Here is a 22,074-nt window from a genome sequence, read left to right on the forward strand (position 1 = left end):
CCTATAATACAGAGATCATGGTATGTATATAGTGGGGTATAGTACTGTATTAGCTAGGCCTATAGTACAGAGATCATGGTATGTATATAGAGTGGGGTACAGTACTGTATTAGCTGGGCCTATTTTTAACATTGAGTCTCTTAAGCAACCGTTTTAGATAGATGCGTGCGATTGATAAATTCCATCATGTCCGATATTACACTCGATCGGTTTACTGCTCGATTTTCTCATAGAAGTGAATGGAAAAAGATAAGAAAAATGAGCGGGAAATGAGAGAATCGAGCGGAAAAAATGATTGAACAGGGAATCAAACGGGAAAAACGTATCGTGTGTTCCCAGCATAAAGAACAATGGGGGAAGATATCTCAAAAAGACCTTGTGGTTTTTGAGAAAATTGATTTTAAAGTTATGACAGGAAAAGTGTTTTTTTTTTTTTTCTCCCTTTCATGCGGTTAAATGACAGATTATCCAGAAAGTTGAAAAGAGGGCTCCGCACACAACTTGTATGAAACAATACGGTTTTGAGTGTTCCAATGCACACATGTAAAGACATCTGACCTTCTTAGCCAACGATCCTTTTGGGGCCCATCCAGTCTCCTTTGTCAAGGCCTAAGTAGATAAAACATGTACGTTTTATCTATTTATGCCTTGACAAAGGGGACCGGATAGGCCTTGAAATTATCGTCGGCTAAGATGGTCAGATGTCTTTACATGTGTGCATTGGCACACTCAAAACCGTATTGTTCCATACAAGTCTGTGTGCCGAGTCCTCTTTTCAACTTTCTGGAATGCCTTGTTTTGGGGTTCCAGCACCAGTAACCACTCGTCAGTAGGAATGATCACAGAAATACAAATTATTCGGAGTTGATGCAAATTCTTATGCAAATATATGCAGCTTGAAAATGGAGCAATCAATTTAAACCTTGGTTTAAATTGATTGGTCCATTTTCAAACTGCAGACATTTGCATAAAAAATTGCATAATTTCGGCATCTCATTGATCATCCCTACTCAGCAGCAGGTGTGGGATTCTCTTCGATTTGTTAGGTTATGTATCCAGCCAATGGTATAGCAGCATTTATAAATATTCCCAGAAATGGCAGTGAATTTCTTGTAAGTTGCGATTCTACATCCAAGGACGTTAAACATAATAATATGGCCGCGGTACTGCGATCTCTGGCAAAAGCGTTGCAGTCCCGGCAGGAATTTCACTGCTATTTCTGAGGATTAATGTACAGTTTCACTACTAGATACTTTATCTGTCATTTAAAAAAGAAAAATCTGTCAACTTTTTTTTAAAATCCATTTTCTCAAACCGCAAGGTCTTTCTGAATGTCTTCCCCCCCCAACCCCACTCATTATTCTCCAGAACATACTCAGCAAATGTTGGTGCTTATAGGTGTATATGGGGGCTCTGTGTTTTCGCTCAGACCTAAGGGGCCTGACCCCCCCCCTCCCCAATATAATCCCTTATTGTCTCCTGCTGCCCTCACCGTAGAGAAGAGGCCCTTGTTCGCTTATGCCCACTCCCATCATACATAGTAGACCACTGTCCTTTCTCATGCACATCCCACACAAACATACCAAGAGTAGCTGTGTTCTCTCCTGCTTCTATACAGAGGGTGTCTGTGTCCTCCCTCCTCCCCACACTGTACCGACTCCACACCTGCCGTCCTCTCATACAAAGATGACCCCTTTACCTTCCCGCCCCCGCCAACCATACACATACAGAGAGAACCTAATTATTCACCTGTTGCTCCACCACATAGTGGAAAGTCTTGTACTCTTCTGAACCCCCCCGCACCTGTCACTAAAGAGACCCTTGTCCTCTCCTGCTCCCCACCACACACACCGCCACAGAGTATCTGTGCCCTCTCCTCCCACCATGCAGAGATGACTCTTGTTCTCTCCTGTGCCCCTCTCCCCAATTACCACCACAGACACCACCAAAGAGAGTATCTGTGCCCACTCCCTCCACAATGCAGAGACCCTTGTCCTCTCCTGCCCCCCACCACCACCATAGAGAGTATCTGTCCACTCTCCTTCCACCATGCAGCGACAACCCTTGTCCTCTCCTGCCCCCCCTCCTCTTCCCACCGTAGAGTACCTGTGTCCTCTCCACTCATGCAGATGAGACCCTTGTCTTGTCCTCTCCTGTCTTCCCACCACCACCACCATAGAGCATATCTGTGCCCTCTCCTCTCACCATCTCCATGCCCTCTCCGCTTACCATGCTGAGACACTTGTCCTCTCCTGCCCCCCCCCCCTCTCCCCACCATAGAGTACCTGTGTCCTCTCCTCTCATCATGCTGATGAGACCCTTGTCCTCTCCTGCCCCCCCTCCTCTCTCCACCATAGAGTACCTGTGTCGTGTCCTCTCCTCTCATCATGCAGAGGAGGCCCTTGTGCTCCCCTTTCTCCCGAACCCCCTCCCTACTATCCATGCCCTCTCCGCTTACCATGCTGATGAGACCCTTGTCCTCTCCTGCCCCTGCTCTCCTGGTGACACTTGGCTCTTTGTTGTGTGGTTTATACACTGGATTAGCAGGGATTTGTGTGGTTGTGACACACCTCGCAGAGGGGATTGAGCTGTTGTGTGGTGAGGGAAGATGACAGAGCTCAGAGGATCTCCCATCTCCATTATGCGCTTTACAATAGGGAGGCTCCTCTGTGAACACAACACTTAGGGTCTGCATGGCAAACAGATTAATGTCAAACCACAATGGCCGCCTGTCATGGCTGCAGCTGGCCGAAAACCATCACTGATCCATCCACCTGATGGCATTCAGGGTCGCCTGCCATGGGATGGGGGCTGATGGATATCTAGAGCTCTAACTGCCCCAGATGCTGCATTATAAACCATTTACCTCCTAGGCCATACCACACTGTATGTTATCAGGTAATGTCCACAAATCTCGCTGATCAGTGCCAGGTAGACTGATGAAATGATGGGACGCACCCAGCTTATCTTGTATACTGAATGGTATATGCAACATAGCAGGTGAACACCCCCCCCCCCCCCCCATATTGTAAATTTCCTGCATTTCACATGACCTCCCTCATACTGTGTCCTCTCTCTCCTGTATCTGAGGTGACCACTATATTGCACGGTCTTTCCCTTACTGTGGTGCTGAAACGTTCGTTGGTTTGGTCTGCTGAATAGACACCTGGCACTTTGTGAATAAAACTGCTTTAGCTACAGTGGAGTGTGCAGACCGCTTGGGAGATTACCCCCCCCCCCCCACCCCCCACACACATATTGTGTGCTCTCCCGTATCTGAAGTGACCCCTATATTGCAGGGCATCTCCCTCATTTCAGGTCCCCCCCCCCTCCCCTCCCATGTTGTGTTGCACCTCCTGCATGTCAATTTGTGTGGTATCTCCCATAGTTCAGACCGACCCCTCATGTTGTGTGGTATCTCCTGCTGACCCCTCTCCTGCTGCATGCTTTACAGAATATAACCCTGCATTTCAACTTTGCTCTAAAACATTATTTACAGCATATTATATGCAAAAAGCATTTTTTTTTTACTAGACCAGCATTGGAAGGGTTAAACACAGAGGTTTAAGGTTTTGGGAGAGATATGCAGAAGTTCAGATTGTTACATTCTATGTAGTTAAATGTATCTATTGATAAATGTTACACTCTTTGGCTGTCCTCCAGCTCCTTCTCAGTCAGAGAGATGAGTCACATTCAACACTTAGATACATTTATGTAAACAAAATGTATCTTTGTCAGCTTCCGATGCATCTGCAGAAATCTCCAGGAACTTTAAAGCCCTGTGTAACCCTTCCAATGCTGGTCTAGTTAAAAAAAAAAAAAAACGCTGGTTGCATATAATATACTGTAAATAATGTTTTAGAGCAAAGTTGAAATGCAGGGTTATATTCCGCTTTACACCTTCCCCTGCTGTAATGAAAAGACACAGAACACTTATTGCGCTCTTCTCCTGGCAGTCTCAAAGCGCCAGAGCTGAAGCCACTTTTCATCTTCCCCTCCTTTCACATATTGTACATCGTGCACCAGTGCGTTGGGCGCATTGAGTCCCGGCATACCTCCCAACTTTTTGAGATGAGAAAAAGGGACACTTAAGCCATGCCCCTGCCACACCCCTGGCCACACCCTCACCATGCCTCTAGTCATGCATACCATAAAGATTTCATAAGAAACATATGTTGTTTTATAATTCAAACCACACTGGCCCTTTCTATCCTGGTTCATTTTCCTTTATAGAAACATTTTAAAATTAGTAATATATCAATTTAAAGATTGGGAATAAAGTTTAGAGTCAATCAAACACATTTTTAGTATAGAAATATATATCTTTATATAGAAAGGGGGACAAAGTCCTGAAAAAGGGACAAATGAGGGTGAAAGAGGGACAGCGCTCCCAAAAAGGGACTGTCCCTCCGAAAAAGGGACAATTGGGAGTCCCGGTGGTGTGTTTTTTTTTCTGCATCATGAATTAGCTGGTCTGTTATAAATGACCAATCAGATATTGGCTTGATTTATTTTTTGTTGCATCTTACAGGTGATGACCTCACGGGATCCCAAGTTTTCAGCAATCCTTTGTATCAGTCTCCTGAGCATCAGGAGTCTCCCAAGACTCCATCAATCCAACAGAAAGAGGGCACTGGATCACCAGCTCCGCCTCCCCCTGTCTCCGCCCACATCCAGACCCCAGCAGCCCCCTCCATCCAGGAGCCAAGGTACAGCTATGTAACAATGTTAACTCCGTCCAAAACTGATCCTTTTATTTGCCGATAGTGGTTGTGACTTGAGTGATCCTCCTATTTCCCAACAAGGAAACTTTTGTAAAGTGCTTTACTCCCTAAGGACCCAAAGCACATAAGCTTGTCTCAGATCAGTACATAGTGATGTGTAAAGGGGGAAACATTTGTAATCATAAATGCCAGACTAATCAGGTGGCTCTTCAGTTTTAGGAGCCGCATGTCAAAAAGATCTGGCTCCAATGGTTTTTAGTTGGCCTTTGGAGTTAGCAGGGCCGGAATTACCATAAGGCACTGTAGGCACATGCCTACATGCGCCTGGAGATGGAAAGGCGGCTCACTCCCCTCCTCGAGTGCCTCCTTCCCTATGCAGAGTCCCTAGTGGAGCATAAATGAGGTTACTTGCTCATCTCTCTGCATTCCACTGATGAGATCTCCCTTCAGTCGCGGGCAGGGCCGGATTTGTACTCTTTACCGCCCAAGGCCACTGTCACCAGCCGCCCCCCTTCTGTATAGGTAGCAAGATTACCTCTCCTCCCTTCCTTCCAGTATAGGTAGCCAGATGACTCCTCCACCCAGTATAGGTAGCCAGATGACTCCCTTAATCCCCGCCTTCCCCCCCCCCCCTTTTCAGTATAGGTAGCCAGCTCACCTTCACACCGCAGCAGCCATCTGTGTCACTCATTTCTCCGCTCGTCTCCAGTGCAGAAGCTTCCTCTTCCTTTCCGTCTCCAATGCTGCCCAAGTCCATAGCCGCCAGCTACAATGCAAACGTGCACAGAGAGCAAGGTGGCTGCTGCACAGGCTGCTGGCAGCTGGGTACTGCGGTCAGGCGCTCGTCTGATCTCCCTACATTGCAGCATTTGCAAGCTTACACCAGTTTAGCCTGCTGGTTTAGTGCCCTTTCTCCTGTGGTGCCCTAGGCCATGGCCTAGGTGGCCTTGTCCTAAATCCGGCCCTGGTTACGGGGGCACCTCTAGCTACTTAATGCCTGGGGGCACCTCTAGCTACTTAATGCCTGGGGGCACCTCTAGCTACTTAATGCCTGGGGGCACCTCTAGCTACTTAATGCCTGGGGGCACCTCTAGCTACTTAATGCCTGGGGGCACCTCTAGCTACTTAATGCCTGGGGGCACCTCTAGCTACTTAATGCCTGGGGGCACCTCTAGCTACTTAATGCCTGGGGGCACCTCTAGCTACTTAATGCCTGGGGGCACCTCTAGCTACTTAATGCCTGGGGGCACCTCTAGCTACTTAGTATTAGGTAGCTAGAGGTACTCAGTATTAAGAGATACCTGTTGCTACCTACACCAGGCAGGGTAAGTAAGGGGGAATACACAGCGGGGCCGACCAGCACAGTTGTGGTGCAGTTTGGGGGATAGTGGGCTAGTGGAGGGCAAATGTAAGGTATAGTGATGAGCAGAAATTACGCCAGTGCATAATTACGCATCGTAATGTGAAATTTTGGGTAAAAGCGTAATTTTAATTCCGTATGTAATTGTAAGCATTCGTAATTACACAGGAATTTATATGTAATTTACATGCAATTTTGTGCCGATTTTGGCGGTGAATAGCAAAGCTCTCATCCCCCCCCCATACATGCTATTGCTACATATGTTAAAGGAAAATAGTAGGTACAAGTTAAAGAATTGTTCAAAAAGATCTTGTAGTTTTTGAGATCAATGGTTTTTAAACTGTCATTCTGAGTTTAAAAAACATTTTTTCTTTGTAGTTTTTGAGAAAATCTATCATTTTGTCTTTAACTTTTTTTTTTTTTTTTTTTTTTTTTTTTTTTTTATTGTGGCAAGATAGAAAAACCGCCTGTTACAAGATCACATCTTCACAAATACAGCCACAGCAAGCATAGCAGTGCGACCGCTAACATTGAAACAATGATCAGGGTTATGAAACTTGCTGTGCTACGAGAAGAGACAATCTATTTTTAAAAATGCAAAATCTAATCTCCTTAACCACCACGGTCAGCCGATCGGCGGACCTAGGTGTTAAGTGGTTTTACTTGGAAACAGACGTTTGAGCGGCCTTTTCATGTCAGTTCACGGAGGGTGACTCCGTGAACTGCCTGCGAGCCTCCGATTGCGGCTCACAGGCAAAATGTAAACACGTGGGGAAGAAATCCACGCTGTTTACATCAATGCAGCGCCGTAAAGGAGATCGGCGATCCCCGGCCTCTGATAGGCTAAAGCCTATTAGAGGCGGCGCAGGACGGATCGCCGTCCTGTGCCGCCCACAGCGTGAGGAAGAGGGAGGGAAGGAGAGGGAGGAAAATCACTGCGGAGGGGGGCTTTGAGGAGCCCCCCTCCGCTCGGCCACACAGAGCGGCAGCAATCAGACACCCCCCCCCCGCAGCAGGACATCCCCCTAGTGTGGGGAAAAAAAGGGGGGGGGGAAGTCTGATCGCCCTGCCTTTTTACTCGATCTGTGCTGCAGGCTGGAGAGCCCACGCAGCACAGATCTTCAAAAAATCCCCTGGTCCTTAAGTGGTTAACCTTTGTAGAAATTTTGGTAGCAATAGCTTGTATGGGGGCTTTGCTATTCACCACCAAATTCGCCACAAAGTTCAGCATATATTCATGCGTAATTATGAATGATTATACAAAATCAATTCCATTAACAATTTTAATTGCGTATAGGTGTAATTGCGAACATTTTACATTAAATTTTGCGTTATCGTTATTAGCTTATTACGATCAGCACTGGTAAGGTACTGGAACATCTGTGCCTATATAGGCTCCTGTAATGTAAATCCGGGCCTTGGGGTGGTCAAGTTATTGGATCCTGTTGATCTGAGGTTGTGGGTGGTGTGACGCAGTTGCAGCAAATCCTTCTGGTATTCGGGCCTAGGTTGTGTAGAGATTTGAATGTTAGCATGCCAATTTTGGTTGCTTGGATCAAATCTGATGGGATTTGTTTCCCCATAAATTTCTGATCCATTAGATTTCCATCTATTTTTGACCAAAATCGATAGAAATTATCTATCATCCAGGAAAAAAAAGTTTAGGTCATTTGGGGTGGAGCAGCGGCAGATAGGCAGCCCATAGCAATTGTTTTGTAGTCCATGAATGTGTGCCCAGCTGTTGCCTAATAACGGTGATAGACGCAGCCAATCTCTCAGGCTTTCCCTCATCTCTCGTTATTTAACTAAACCGGCGTACAGTTGTAAACTATGCAGATATTTTATAGTTCCTCCAGGACCTCTGACCCCCGATCAATCCACCAATAATGGTATTTTTCTACTCAGCCTGATTGGAAGACTTCTGATATTGAAGGACTTGACCTGGGAGAAGCTGAAGGAATCCAAGTTGGTGCACACATGTGAGTATAGAGCTCAGATCTTTAATGAAGGTTTGCTGGGTGTTGTGGATCTCCATGATCTCATGTTACTGTCCTGTTTGCAGATCAGGATGATTGTGGTATGGTCCATACAAAGGGGGATCGGTCTACCACCATCCTTCCAGCGGACATCCCTCACCTACTTACTGACTTGCAATCTGTACTCCCGGTGTCCCCCAATAATGCTTGCCACCCACATTACTCCTGGCCTCTGTGGCATGAGCTGCCCGAAGTGAAGGCTGAAGGAATTGCCCAAAGGCTGAGCCTACAACAAAGGCAACTGCAAGAGGTAAGGAGAAGAACTCTGACCAGAGGATATGGTGCGTATGGCTAGTGCCGTCCCCCATACCTGCCAACTACCTTCAGGGCCTGCTTGGAATGGGTTTCCCTCTTGTTTCTCTGCCTTCACACATCAGCAAATCATCGGCTCCCCAAGGGGGGGAGGGGCATGAGTAATGGGGAGAGGAGTTTGGATTATAGAGGGGGTAGGGCAATTTCATTTTTTGACATTGAAGCCATTTTTCCTAAAGGACAACAGTAGCAAGATGGCTATGGAGGCTGCAGTATTTTTCCTTTTAAGCAATCCCATTTGTCTGGCTGTCCTGCTGATCCTCTGCCTCTAATACATTTAGCCATAGACCCTGAACAAGCATGCAGAAGATCGGGTGTTTCTGACATTGTCAGGTCTGACAAAATTAGCTGCATGCTTGTTTCTGGTGTTATTTAGTCATTACTGCAGCCAGATAGACCAGACCTGTTATTGTTTAAAAAAAATAAATCTGGCAGCCTCCATATCCCTCTCACTTCAGTTGTCCTTTAAGTTTTCTATGGACCCTGACCAAAGAACTCGGTTCTGCAAGAACTCATCAGTGACTTTCTTCCTACATTGAGTGCCTTCTCTGCCACACCTGGTGTGTTGAGTAACTAGGCTCAGAGCTTACCATAAAGGGCAGGCTCTGCATAGAATTGTGGTTCTTTCATCATCCACCAATATCAGAATCTGAGTACTCAGACCTTCAAAGATGACCTCTCACCCTGCTACACACGGTCATACATTTATCAGGTATTGAAGCATATTAGCCCAACTCGCCAAAATCCTTCAATGATTCTTCTTCATTCTTCTATGTCGGTCCTGTTCTCTGGAACGGTGACCTTGACTTTCTTGTTATCTTCCTCTCTGAGTGTTCCAACATGTTGCTAGGTCATGTCTTTGATTTGTTGTCTTCCTCAGGCAATATTTGAGGTGGTGACATCAGAGGCATCATACCAGCGCAGCCTGTCTATAGCCATCAGTCATTTCCAGGAATCCCCCAAACTTTCTGAATGTCTGGTTCCTTCTGATAAGCATACACTGTTCTCCAACCTTCCCAGCGTTCTGATGGTCAGCAAGAGGTACAATAAACAGGTTTTGTAGTGTCTCTTGTCTGTCTAAGGAAACTCTGGTTTAATTAAGTCTTTCTTTATAATGTGACTATCCTCTCCAGGTTCCTGCTGGATCTAGAGGAAGGCTTGGAGGAAGACCTTTTCCTGGAGGATATTGGTGATCGGGTCCTCAGACATTGTCCTGACTTCCACAACGTTTACATCCCCTATGTCACCAACCAGATGTACCAAGAGAAGCTTATGCAACAGCTCATGTGAGTCAAGACCATTTTTATGGAATTAAATCTCTCTCATTCTTAACACCTGACTTTGATCTTGCACGAATGAGGTGCCCTTTCCAACTGCTGCTGGATCAAGAACCCTCTTATCTCCCAGCATCGACCTCCTATTCAACCCTCCCTCAACTAGCACCTTTCTTATCTTGCCTACAATGCCACATTTCTGTTTGTCCAAATTGTATCAGTTTCAGGTAATCATCTTCACCCAGAGCCGGGACAAGGTCCTCCAGCACCCAAGGCTGAGACACAAAAGTGCGCCCCTCCATCCCTCCCACCCCAGCCATCACACACTGATTGCTATTAGACTAAGAGGCACCACAGGGCCCACAACCCCCCCAACACCTTAATATCTAGTTATCTGGCTTGCAGTCACTGTCATGTATCCCTTTTTCTTATTTCTTTCTGCTTCAAACACAATTAGGAATGACAGCTGAATGAATTCTGCGCCCCCTCCTACACTGCGCCCTGAGGCTGGAGCCTCTCCAGCCTATGCCTCGGCCCGGCCCTGTCTTCACCCATGTAATGTAATATTCCCAATTTTGGAGACTTCTGATCTTCATTCTCTTATACATGTATGTTCCTGCCCATTAGTAGAGAGAATGGGAGATTCCTGCAGGTTCTAAAGAAGTTGGAAGAACAGCCGGTGTGCAATAGGCAACTGCTGAAGACCTTCTTGGTCCTCCCATTCCAGCGGATAACTCGCCTAAAAATCCTGCTGGAGGTATTGGAGCCACCACCTATATTAACGTCTAAGTAACTTGATTAGGCCAAAAGTATAACTGCTTCTCCTTGCAGAACATTGTTAAACTGTGGGGGAGTGACTCCAGGTTATCTTCTGTTGTGGACGCTTCAGCTGCTGTTGGTCAGGTAAGATGCAAAAGAAGGAATTGGGTCCTTCATACTCCAGATAATTTTAGGGACAATGATCCAGAATTCATACGGAGTTAACTACTGAGAAATCTAAAGTGCTTACATTGGTTTTTTTTTTTTTTTTTGCTGAACTCAGAACTGGAGGCTTGAAATATACAGTATGTGGTTGGTGTCAGAGCCGGGTCAACTGCAAGGCAACCTCAGCAGATGCTTAGGCCTGATAAGTGTTGAGGGGCCTGGTTGCCACTTTCTCTGAGCCTCTGACCCGGTAATATCACACAATAGTCCAGGTGACATCGGCTAACAAAGCGGTCTCTTGTCCATGGCCTCTATTTCACCCCCATCACTGGTCTGTGAAGAGTATATTACCTTATAACTAAAGTATAACGGAACATTTTAGAAATAAAAATAATGGTTCTTGATTACGTATTTGTTCTGATATTTATTGTCTAAGGAGTGATGGGTATTGAGGTAACCTCAGAATCATATATGGAATGTTCCAGGCAGTACTAGTTGCTGGTATGGGTCCCTCCATGACTCAGAATCTTATATGGAATGTTCCAGGCAGTGCTAGCTGCTGGTATGGGCTCCTCCGTGCCTCAGAATCATGTATGGAATGTTCTAGGCCATACTAGCTGCTGCTATGGGCCCCTCCATGCATTCTGTCTTGTGTTTGTGTAGATTGTGGGCCGCTGTAACGAGGGAGTGCGCAGTATGATGCAGACGGAGGAACTAGTCCTGTTGGAGAAACAGATGGACTTCCACAACACCAAGGTGGGTGCATTGGTCAAAAGAATGACCACAAGCAGCCTTCAGTGCAGCAAGGGAGTGGGCAGGCTCTGGTGATGGGAATATTGGGTAGGTGGAGCTGGAAACGTAAGCCTGGTGCACACTTTCAATTATGGTTGGTCAACCACTGATTTACCAGCTTAATGTAGTATGATGGTCAACAGATACTATGAGCAGATTTAGTAGATAAAAACTCCTACTACATGGAGGTGGTAAAATTGGTCAGTGATTGGCCAATCATAATTGAAAGTGTGGTGCAGGAAGGAGGAATAGATGGAGCAGGTGGGCAGACCTGGCAACTTAGTGTTAAGGTGCCCATACACTCGTCAGATTGGCAGCAGATAGATAAGAAATGCATCTGATGATCTATCTGATGCGTTTTTGGAACATTTTTTACCAGGATAGAATTCCAATAGATTTCAGTTTGAAATCTATTGAAATTCGATCTGATGGCATTTTTTTGCCATCAGATTTCCATTAAGGCCAATGCAAACTGATAAGCAATCTCAGCAGATCGACCTAAATTTTCCACCCTGCCAGTTCGATGAAAATCCATCGAAATCGATCGAAATCGGCCGTCGATCGGTCGATTGGCCAACCGATTTGCAATTGATCTATCGATGGATCGATCAGTCAGCCAGAAAATCGGCTGAGTGTATGGGCTGCTTTAGGGTTTCCAAGAAATAAAAGAAGCCAGAAGGGGGGGAGAGAGATTGTAGCGCCTGGTAATTGGCATAGAAGGTGAGTACAGCTGGGAACTCAGGACACAGAGAAAACCCCACACCCTGTTGACTGGGAGAGGGGTGTGTGTTTTTTTTTTTTTTTTTTGTGTGGGAAGGGGGAAACATGTATAACTCCACCCCCCCCCCCCCCCCAATGGTGTCTTCCAGTTGGTTCCTATCATCAGCCGAGGCCGCGTTCTCGTCCAGCATGGTGAACTACTGCGGATCGTTTTCCAGGAGTTGGGTGTCGGCCATCGGCCAGGTCTCGCCAGCAGACCAGTCTACCTCCATCTGTTCAGCGACTTGCTGCTTTTGTCCAGCCGATCTGTGTGAGTATCCCATCATTGTGCTGTGTATGGAGCAGAGGAGATGCCAGTCTCCCGTCATTGTGCTGTGTATGGAGCAGAGGAGATGATGATGATGATTATTATTATTATTATTGATTTATAAAGCGCCAACATATTCCGTGGCGCTGTACAAAGTAAGAAACAAACATGGGGTACATAATACAGACAATGGTGTACACTAATATACAAGATACATAATTAGTGACAAAATACAAAAAATGATACAGCATACAGAATACAAAATACAGAAGTGGTAATGACAGTGATAAAAAATAACATGATGAATAAAATGTATAATGATTTCCCAGACACAAAAGGGGAGAGCCCTGCCCTTGCGAGCTTACAATCTAAAGTTGCCAGTCTCCCTTCATTGTGCTGTGTATGGAGCAGAGGAGATGCCAGTCTCACATCATTGTGCTGTGTATGGAGCAGCGGAGATGCCAGTCTCCTGTGATTGTGCTGTGTATGGGGTACAGGAGATTAGTGACCTCATGATCAGTGGTGTTCTAATGTCGTATTATGGTCAATATGGCACCTGCTGATCTTATTGTTGTCTCATCCTCTGTTTTTCTTCCTTGCAGCACCGGCCGCTTCCTGGTGACGGACTGCGCCAAGAGAGGGCAGGCGAAAGCTGACCACGTGAAAGCCAAATCGCTGGGCCTTCCCAATCTCGCCTTCTTGCTGCGTCTGACTGAAAATCACATCGGTGGGAGCTGTGAGCTCGTCCTGCAGGCCCCCAGCGAGTAATGCAGCCCCCCCAACCCCCACTCCCTACCTGCCCTAGTGGTGATCGCTGCATGCTTATCTCACTTATGGAAAAACTTGTGTCAAATTTTGCAATTCCCACATCTCATTTATTTCTAAATTGAATTGATTACGAGTAATCCATTTGTAAACCTTACGCAAAATTATGAACACAGCAGTCGTTAGTGCTCACACACCATAATGGTTACTGAAGTTTTTGAGGAAAATCTATTCAAAATAGCCAAAGAAAAAATTATATTTAATTTTACTGCGCTACACTCTAATATATGGGATACCAAGTCCTGTATGCACATTTCTGTTCATTTTAAGAAAACAGTGTGGGGTCTCCAAGCCACTTTAAAATGAACCTGAAGCGAGAGGTACAGTATATAGAAGGCTGACATTAATTTCCTTTTAAGCAATACCAGTTGCCTGGCTGTCCTGCTGATCCTGTGCCTCTAATACTTTTAGCCAAAGACCCTGAACAAGCATGCAGCAGATCAGGTAATTCTGACATTGTCACATCTGACAAGATTAGCTGCATGCTTTTTTTTTTTTTTTTTTTTTTTTTCTTGTACTCCAACACTACTGCAGCCAAATAGATCAGCAGGGCTGCCAGGCAACTGGTATTGTTTAAAAGGAAATAAATATGGCAGCCTCCACATACCTCTCACTTCAGTTGTCCTTTAAGTCAGAATTGTGTATGAATGTATGTACACACTCCCTCTAAGCTGAGCAGAGGGGGACCCTGCACACACATATGCACACGTAGTGTACAGTCACAGCAGGTAGTCAGCCAGTGCTGGTAGTAGCTGTATGGGGCAACATTCGCTTTTTTGATTTGGTGGGGACTAGCATATATACCAGGCCCTAGGCAACTGCCTAGAATTGCCATGTGGATGATTTTGCTCTGTGCATGGCTCCACAGCTGAAGCTATACCAGCCTGGGGGATAAAGTTAAGACAACTTGAGCATGGGGCCCCCACGCTGTCCATTTTCTTAAAATGTACAAAATGATTATGGGAACGTAGAACCTAGTATATATTAGTGTATCACAGGGAAATGTCCTTTTACCAAGTTTACATTTTTTTATATACATACTGTATATAAATTTCAGAATCTGGGCACATTCAGATATTTTTGCGTAATCACAAAATTATGGCTCATAATTACCGTAGTTCTATACAGAATTATTAATTTGTAGGAAACTTTGCATTAGGATTTTTCCATCATAATTGCAATTTTTTTTTTTTTTTTTTTTTGAAATTATGCAGCTTCATATTGAACCAATCCCTTTCTGCAGCAGGGGGGTAGCAATAGGGGGTGCAGAGGTTGCGTCTGCATCAGGGCCGTTGGGCCACAGGGGCCCTCCCTCAACTGCAGTATTAGCGCTCTATTGGTCCTGTGCTCCTAATAATCACTTCTATAGATACTTTGAATATCCCCATTCCCTTCTTGCACCTTTGATACTGTAGTTGCCATTGGCAGGTTTTGGTGCGCTGTATCAATTTATGTATAGAGTGCTTGGGGGGGCCCCAATGTAAAACTTGCATCGGGGCCCATAGCTCCATAGCTATTCCACTGTTCTGCAGACTTGCATTGTTCCACTGCATACAATTTGCATTATGCTTGCATGCCAGCAGCCATTGTTGACTTTTTATCGGCTTCTCTCTCCTCTGTGTCCAGACAGGATAAAGATCACTGGATCTCGCAGATCACCAATCAGATGGAGGCGCGCTGACAGCCCTGGAATGTGAAGGGAGTCGGAGGTTAGTGTGTTTTATAGAGCAGTTTCTCAACAGTAGGGATTGTGCAAATCATTTTGAGTTGATGCATTATGCAAATTTTGTATGCAAATTTATGCAGCTTGAAAATGGACCAATCGAATCTTACTTGAGCAGGATTTGACTGGTTCATGTTCAAACTGCATAGATTTGCATGCAAAAATGTGCATAATGCGGCATCAACTCAAAATTACTTGCATCTTATTGACCATCCCTACTCAACTGTATTTTAGCATCTGCCCACTGTTCGGTGATGGTTCTGTTCGGGGATGGTTCTGTTCGGGGATGGTTCTGTTCGGGGATGGTTCTGTTCGGGGATGGTTCTGTTCGGGGATGGTTCTGTTCGGGGATGGTTCTGTTCGGGGATGGTTCTGTTCGGGGATGGTTCTGTTCGGGGATGGTTCTGTTCGGGGATGGTTCTGTTCGGGGATGGTTCTGTTCGGTGATTGATCTAGCTACCGGTACCCATTTAACACTGACCTGATTTTTTTCTTTGTTTTGTGATCTGTTTCCAGTCGTTTGCAGATCGCAAAGTGCAAGTTAATGGGTGTAAAGCGCAGAGGGAAGTTTAGATGATTGCAGCATGCCTTTTTTAAATTTTTTTTATTTATTTATTTTTTTTCTCCCCAACTCGTCATTGAATATGCAATCTTGCCGTGTAACCTATCCAAACGCATTGGTAATCCCGCTGCAATTGAGTACTGAAGAGGAAATTGAGATCTCATTGCAGCGGGTGATAATTTCCAGTGTGAAACAGCCCTTAAAGGGAACCTAAACTGAGGATATGGATTTTTCCTTTTAAAATAATACCAGTTTGCCTGGCAGTCTTGCTTATCCTCTGCCTCTAATACTTTTAGCCACAGCCCCTGAACAAGCATGCAGATCAGGTGCTCTGACTGAAGTCAGACTGGAATAGCTGCATAATGGTTTCAGGTTTGTGATTCAGCCACTACTGCAGCTAAAGAGATCAGCAGGACTGCCAGGCAACTGGTATTATTTAAAGGGAAACCTCCATATCCCTCTCAGTTTAGGTTCCTGGGTGCACACCTAGCAGTACGGGAAACGTTGCGTTTTTATGCATGTTTAGAGCTGTGCTGGATTGAAGTGGATTCTGTCTGATGACCTGCTGATATACAGGTGAATCCCTGCACGCTTTTACACCCTGGCCATTTGAGTGCTGCTCCTGTCTTGTGTTTGGAGTGCATTTTTATGCATATGCGTTTCTGTGTTTATTACGTTTTCTATGCATTTGCGTTGTGCTTTTTTGTTCCCGCACATACCGGTTTTTGCATCTTGTGTACGTTTTCATGCGTTTGCTGTTCGCATATATGTTTTTGATGTGTCATGAAAATCTCTAGGCAGTCAACAGGAAGCGGAAATATATCATCAGACTTAAGTTTTAATAAAAAATGCATTAAAACGCAAAACATCTGCCATTGACTTTCATTATATGCGTTTTTCATGTGTTTTTGAAAAATATGCAACAAAACCAGTTTTCAAAAACGCACATTGTAAAACGCGTCATTACACGCGGCCCATTGACTTGCATTATGTGCGTTTTCGCAGCGGTTTTTCCCGCAACACTAGCGTTTTTTGCTGTGTGTACCCAGGCTAAAGTGTGTTAGCAGTCTTTGACCGATGGGTCAGAGACCGCTCTCTTCCGCCGTGGGAGGCTAACACACACGTGTGAAAAGACAACTGTAGTGAGAGGTAATAAGGAAGCTGCCATATTTATTTCCTGCAAAACAATACATGTTGCTTGGCAGCCCTGCTGATCTATTTGGCTGCAGTAGTGTCTGAATCGCACCAGAAACAAGCATGCTGCTAATCTTATCAGATCTGGCAATTGTGTTACAAACACCTGATTTGCTGCATGCTTGTTCAGGGTCTATGGGTAAAAGTATTAGAGGCAGAGGATCAGCAGGGCTGCCAGGCAACTGGTATCGCTTAAAAGGAAATAAATATGGCATCCACCACATCCCTCTTGCTTCAGTTGTCCTTTTTAAAGGACAACTGTAGTGAGGAGAATATGGAGACTGCTATATTTTCTACAATGCCAGTTACTTGGCCACCCCGCTGAAATATTTGTTTGCAATAATGTTTGAATCACACAAGAAATCCGTCATGTCCGATATTGCTCCTTTTCTCTGCGCTCGATTTCGCATAGCGGTGAATGGAAAGTGATAAGAACGATTGAAGATAAGGGAATCAAGCGCAGAACCGTGCAGAAAAAATGATCGGTTCGGAAAATCGTACCGTATGTACCCAGCATAAAAGTATCAGGCAGAGGATCAGCAGGACAACCAGCATTGCTTAAAAGGAAATAACTATGGCAGCCTCCACAACCCTCTCGCTAATGTATGTACACACACCCTCTAAGCTGAGCGGAGGGGGACCCTGTACAGTACACACGTAGTGTACAGTGCAGCAGGTAGTCGGCCAGCGCTGGTAGCAGCTGTATGGGGGTAACATTATCAGCAGACGCTCCTGCTGTTCCACCATTCCTGCTTGTGAAGCCCATTGATGCCCCTCCTCCTGTCACCTGTGCCTGACCTGTCAGTGGGATGAAGGGATCAGCACAGGAGGGCACACAGGTGTCAGCTGCACTCTGCCGGGTTCACAGGCGGCTCAATGAGGCTGTGTGATAATCTGCACACTTCTGACAAATGTCTAATCCCAGCAGTGATCCGCAGGATTGTGCAATGTGGACACACCTGGGAGTGCGGCTCATGGCAGCTCTGCTGTGATTGCTCTGCCTCTGCTGACCTTGCTGCCTACCCTGCTCACCCTGCTGCCTACCCTGCTGCCCCTGCTCACCCTGCTGCCGCAGGAAGTGATTGCAGGTCATTCATCTGACCTTTATCAATCCAATATCTGGATCACCCCCCCCCCCCCTCCCCTCTGACACTTGTCTATTTCCAGTGTGTGGGGGAGTGGGATTCATTGGTGCCATGGAAGGGATCTGAAGGGTCAGTACCTAGAGATAATATACCTAGGCAAGGTGGTAGATTTGGGGAGAGTTCAGTGAAGGTGGCAGGTGGGCTCCTTGACACCCAATAGGCCCCAGGCACCTGCCTAGGTTGCCTGGTGGATGATCCTGCTACCTCTCAGCACTAGAGGCATTGGGGGTGGGGCCAGCTTGCATGCAGTAGCTCCACCCCCTTGCCCACAGGTGGTGCTGGAGAGGATCAAAATGTTGGATTTTGTCCAACTCTTTGATCCACATAGTCTGGTGCCGGACCAGATAGGACAACAGCGGCCATGGTGATTAGTTCAAATGCGGCCTGGTAATAATGTTACATGGCTACATGGCACAATGGCGGTCCAGCGATTGATTTTTTTTTTCTTCTTCTTCCCCCGGGAACCACGCCACCTAGCTGCACCCAGTTTTTCTATGTTGGACACTGGCCTTTTCCATCTTAGGTCTAATGTCACACATAGTCCCAAAGGGCTGGAATGGGTTAATAGACTGTAATAGACTGTAATAGCATATTGAATTATGCCTAAAAAAAGATAACGTAGTTTTTACACACAAATTTCCTCATTCACCAGTTCCTACATCCTCAGCAACTGACAGCTGTCTGCTCACACCTAATCCATCTAGAGGTGGCCACTAACAGTCCAATTTCTATTGAAAAATTGTTAGAGCGATCAAATTCTGATCGGATTAGTTGTAAATAATCTCCATTGATGGGCACAATCGATTACGACTGATTATAAAAATAGTCGTCCGATTGGATTTTCATCAAACCAAAATTTGGATTTTCTTGTTGCTTGTGATAGATGGGAAGCAAAGATTGGTTTGTCGATGGTGTAGTGAATCAATTATCAGAATATAGGTGTAGTGAATCAATTATTAGAATTCTGATCGCTCAAACTATTTTTCGGTAGAAATTGGATGGTTAGTGGCCACCTTTAGACACTCGCTAGGGGACTGGAGAGTAGTGTGCTTTGTTGGCAGAAGCTGCTCCTCCCTCCTGAGCTTATTATATGGCCTAGCATTAGGAGGGAGTGAGCAGGCTGAGTGGGTTTTCTGAGGATCTATGAATCGGTGCATTCGTTAGTTTGCAAAATCTGCCTCCCCCCGTGACCTAGAATTCAATATAGACAAATCCAACTCTTTTTTTTTTTTTTTTTTTTTTTTTTTTGCGTTCAGGGCAGCAGCCTCGTGTCACATGACTTTGATGTGTGGGCAGAGTTTCGGAGGGAGGGGTGGGGCTTGGGCCCAGGTGTGCTATTTCCTGTGTATCTCTGTATTGTGGGTCTCAATGATGCATAGTTCCCAACTGTCCCTGTTTCAGAGGGACAGTCCCTCTTTGGGAGCCCTGTCCCTCTGTCCCTCTTTCCCCCTCATTTGTCCCTCTTTTAGGACTTTGTCCCTCTTTATATGTAAATATATTTCTCTACTAAAAATGTTTCATTGACTCATTATTCCCATCCTTTACAATTGATATATTACTCATTTTAAAATGTTTATATGAAGGAACATGAACCAGGATAGAGAGGACCAGTGGTGTTTTGAATTATAAAACATATTTTTCTTATGAAATCTTTATGGTATGTGTGTCAGGGGCGTGATTAGGGGTGTGGCTTAAGTGTCTCTCTTTTCTCATCTCAAAAAGTTGGGAGGTATGAAATATCATAATTGTGACTAAACCAATGATTGTCCATTCGCAGGGGTTGCTGATATGTCCAATCGCTGAGGTTCCTCGACTCACGCCTTGTGAGATGGACTGTTCTAAGGAAAACACAGATGGTGTGATGTTGGCTTCCGGGGACCCCATACGCTGACGGACACACTACTTTGTATGGGTGTACAGCATGTAACTGAAGGGGGAGCCTATTCATCCCGAGCAGGCAGCTGTCAGTCATGGAGAAACTAGGAAAAAGCTAGTTCAATCAATATTTTATATTCTCCCTCTTTCTCTCCCTCTCTCTCTCCCTCCCTCCCTCTCTCCCTCTTTCTTTAGCCATGATTTAAACTATTATACCAAATACATATAAAAATCAGCAGCTGAACCGTGGCTGAGGGCTGATTTCGCCCAGAACTGTCTGTGTCCCCCATAGTAATAGTTTCTCTCACTGATAGACCCCCCAGTTACGTCTCATCACCATGGAGACACAATTGGATGGATTTGGTCTTTTTCGCTCATGGTGACCATACAATGATGTCTTGTGTCCCCTGTCCTCACCCCTCTCACCCATGTCTGAGGCCTCCATACTGCCCCTCATTCCCCCCCACACACATAAGATAGGTCAGAGCGAGGGGGCTACAACCCGACACACTGATCACATGACGCCCCGGCTGGGATAGGAGTGGATGTTTTGTATTGATGTTGTGTTGTAGTTTTTATGGTTTTGTATGTTGTGATGAAATAAACATCAATCTTGGTTTTTTTACATAGCTATATTTATTACCAGGATTTAATGAGTTATTTTCATGAAAGCACACATGAAGTGAGGGGGCTATGGAGGGCGCCATATTTGTTTCCTTTTAGTTGCCTGGCAGCCCTGCTTATCTATTTGGCTGCAGTAGTGTATGAACAACACCAGAAACAAGCATGCAGCTAATCTTGTCAGATTTTTCATAGCTCACAATTTTTAAATTTTTTATTTTTTTAGGACAGTCCCTCTTTCTGTCTTCATCCCTCTATCAGGACTAATGTACAGATCTAAGTAAATATGTTTTGTTCTACTGACAGATGTGTTCAATATACTCTCAAACTATTTTGTTAGCACAATTAAGGTGGCCATACATTAGCCGACCAACCAACTAATCGACCATCCAATTCAATTATTATAATCGAATTGGATGAAAATTAGTGCTGCCAAGTGCATGACCGACAAAGCGACTAATTTTGGGACAGAAACGGTCGATCGCGCATGCTAGAAGATGTCGGGCCGAAGTTGGTTGGTTGGGGGTACGGCGACTGATTTGCGAAGAGCGACGAGACAAAACCCCCGCCGCTGCAATGTATGTAGTGTGTGCGCATTTATACATTAGCTGTCCGGTGTCAGCCTCCACGCGGTTTCCTTCCATCTCGCCGGGTTCTGCATACACGCTGGTGGCGCATAGCGTCAGACGCTATGCACCGCTAGCATGTATGCGGCTGTTATCCGGCGAGATGGAAGGACACCGTGCGGAAGCTGCTACAGGTAATGTATAAATGCGCACACAAACTAAATACATTTATACATAAATGAAAGGAGGTATAATCGGCACTGCAGATGCTTTATTCCATCATTGCGGTTTAAAAGACAATACACATATTGGGTGTCATTCAAAGTCACATACCATGTATAAGTGCAGTGATGCGGTGGGTGCTGGGCACAATATGCCTGACAGCCGTTTCGCGCTAGATAAGCGCTTCCACGGAGGCCTCCTGCTCTTCATTTACGTACAAACTGCTCTTCACCTATATCGGAGCAGGCAGGTTGCACCGCAGAGTAAGAAGTGTGTGAATGTTGCTCTCACCACCCCAGCATCGGCTGTCCAGTGCTGTAGTGCAAACTATTCCTCCTCTTGTTTTGTATACAATTATACATTTTGGGGGCAGTGGCCGGGTGGACGCGGCGGGCTCAGCCGATTCCCTGATTTCATGCTGAAATCTGACGGGAATCGGCCTGTAGTGTATGGGCAGATTCGACAAGAGACAAATCTCTAATCAGATTCGATTAGAGATTTGTCACTTGGTCGAATCTGCACATATTCTAATGTATGGCCACCTTTACAAGTTGAAAGTATTACAACAGTTGGTCATATAAGGGCATTACAATCGCTCCCATGGCTTTTTTTATTTTTATTTATTTATTACCACTCATTAGTTCTCCTCTACTTTCTGATGTCCTAGCTCCAGTGTCGGTGCATGAGCTGAGCAGCAGGGGGCAGCAGTGAGTTATGGACAATCTGGTTTATGCAGTCCACTGAAGACCTCAAACTTTTACCCAGGATAGCTATATATAAACAGATCCACCAGGACACGCTGAGCCTTGTATTACCCCAGCCTGGGATGGAATGGTGATGTGGGCATGGCAAGGCAGCCTGAGCTTTGTAGTTTCCTGGCCTGGGATAGTAT

At 45.5% G+C, this 22,074-nt stretch overlaps 1 protein-coding gene across 1 annotated transcript in view; it reads left to right on the forward strand.

Annotated features, from left to right (window-relative positions):
- The window catches only part of LOC137522246 (rho guanine nucleotide exchange factor 19-like), a 45,105-nt gene extending 24,740 nt beyond the window's left edge, over positions 1-20,365 (forward strand). The window contains exons 4-15 of the mRNA XM_068242277.1: positions 4,532-4,709; positions 7,990-8,063; positions 8,147-8,370; positions 9,313-9,473; positions 9,566-9,718; positions 10,334-10,463; positions 10,538-10,609; positions 11,294-11,386; positions 12,292-12,452; positions 13,052-13,213; positions 14,905-14,983; positions 19,676-20,365. Of these exons, the coding sequence (XP_068098378.1) occupies positions 4,532-4,709; positions 7,990-8,063; positions 8,147-8,370; positions 9,313-9,473; positions 9,566-9,718; positions 10,334-10,463; positions 10,538-10,609; positions 11,294-11,386; positions 12,292-12,452; positions 13,052-13,213; positions 14,905-14,971 (1,475 nt within the window). The 3' untranslated portion in view covers positions 14,972-14,983; positions 19,676-20,365. The remainder of the gene's footprint in view (positions 1-4,531; positions 4,710-7,989; positions 8,064-8,146; positions 8,371-9,312; positions 9,474-9,565; positions 9,719-10,333; positions 10,464-10,537; positions 10,610-11,293; positions 11,387-12,291; positions 12,453-13,051; positions 13,214-14,904; positions 14,984-19,675) is intronic.
- Positions 20,366-22,074: the final 1,709 nt, after the last annotated feature.

This window comes from Hyperolius riggenbachi, chromosome 6, assembly GCF_040937935.1.
Source record: "Hyperolius riggenbachi isolate aHypRig1 chromosome 6, aHypRig1.pri, whole genome shotgun sequence".
NCBI lineage: Eukaryota > Metazoa > Chordata > Amphibia > Anura > Hyperoliidae > Hyperolius > Hyperolius riggenbachi.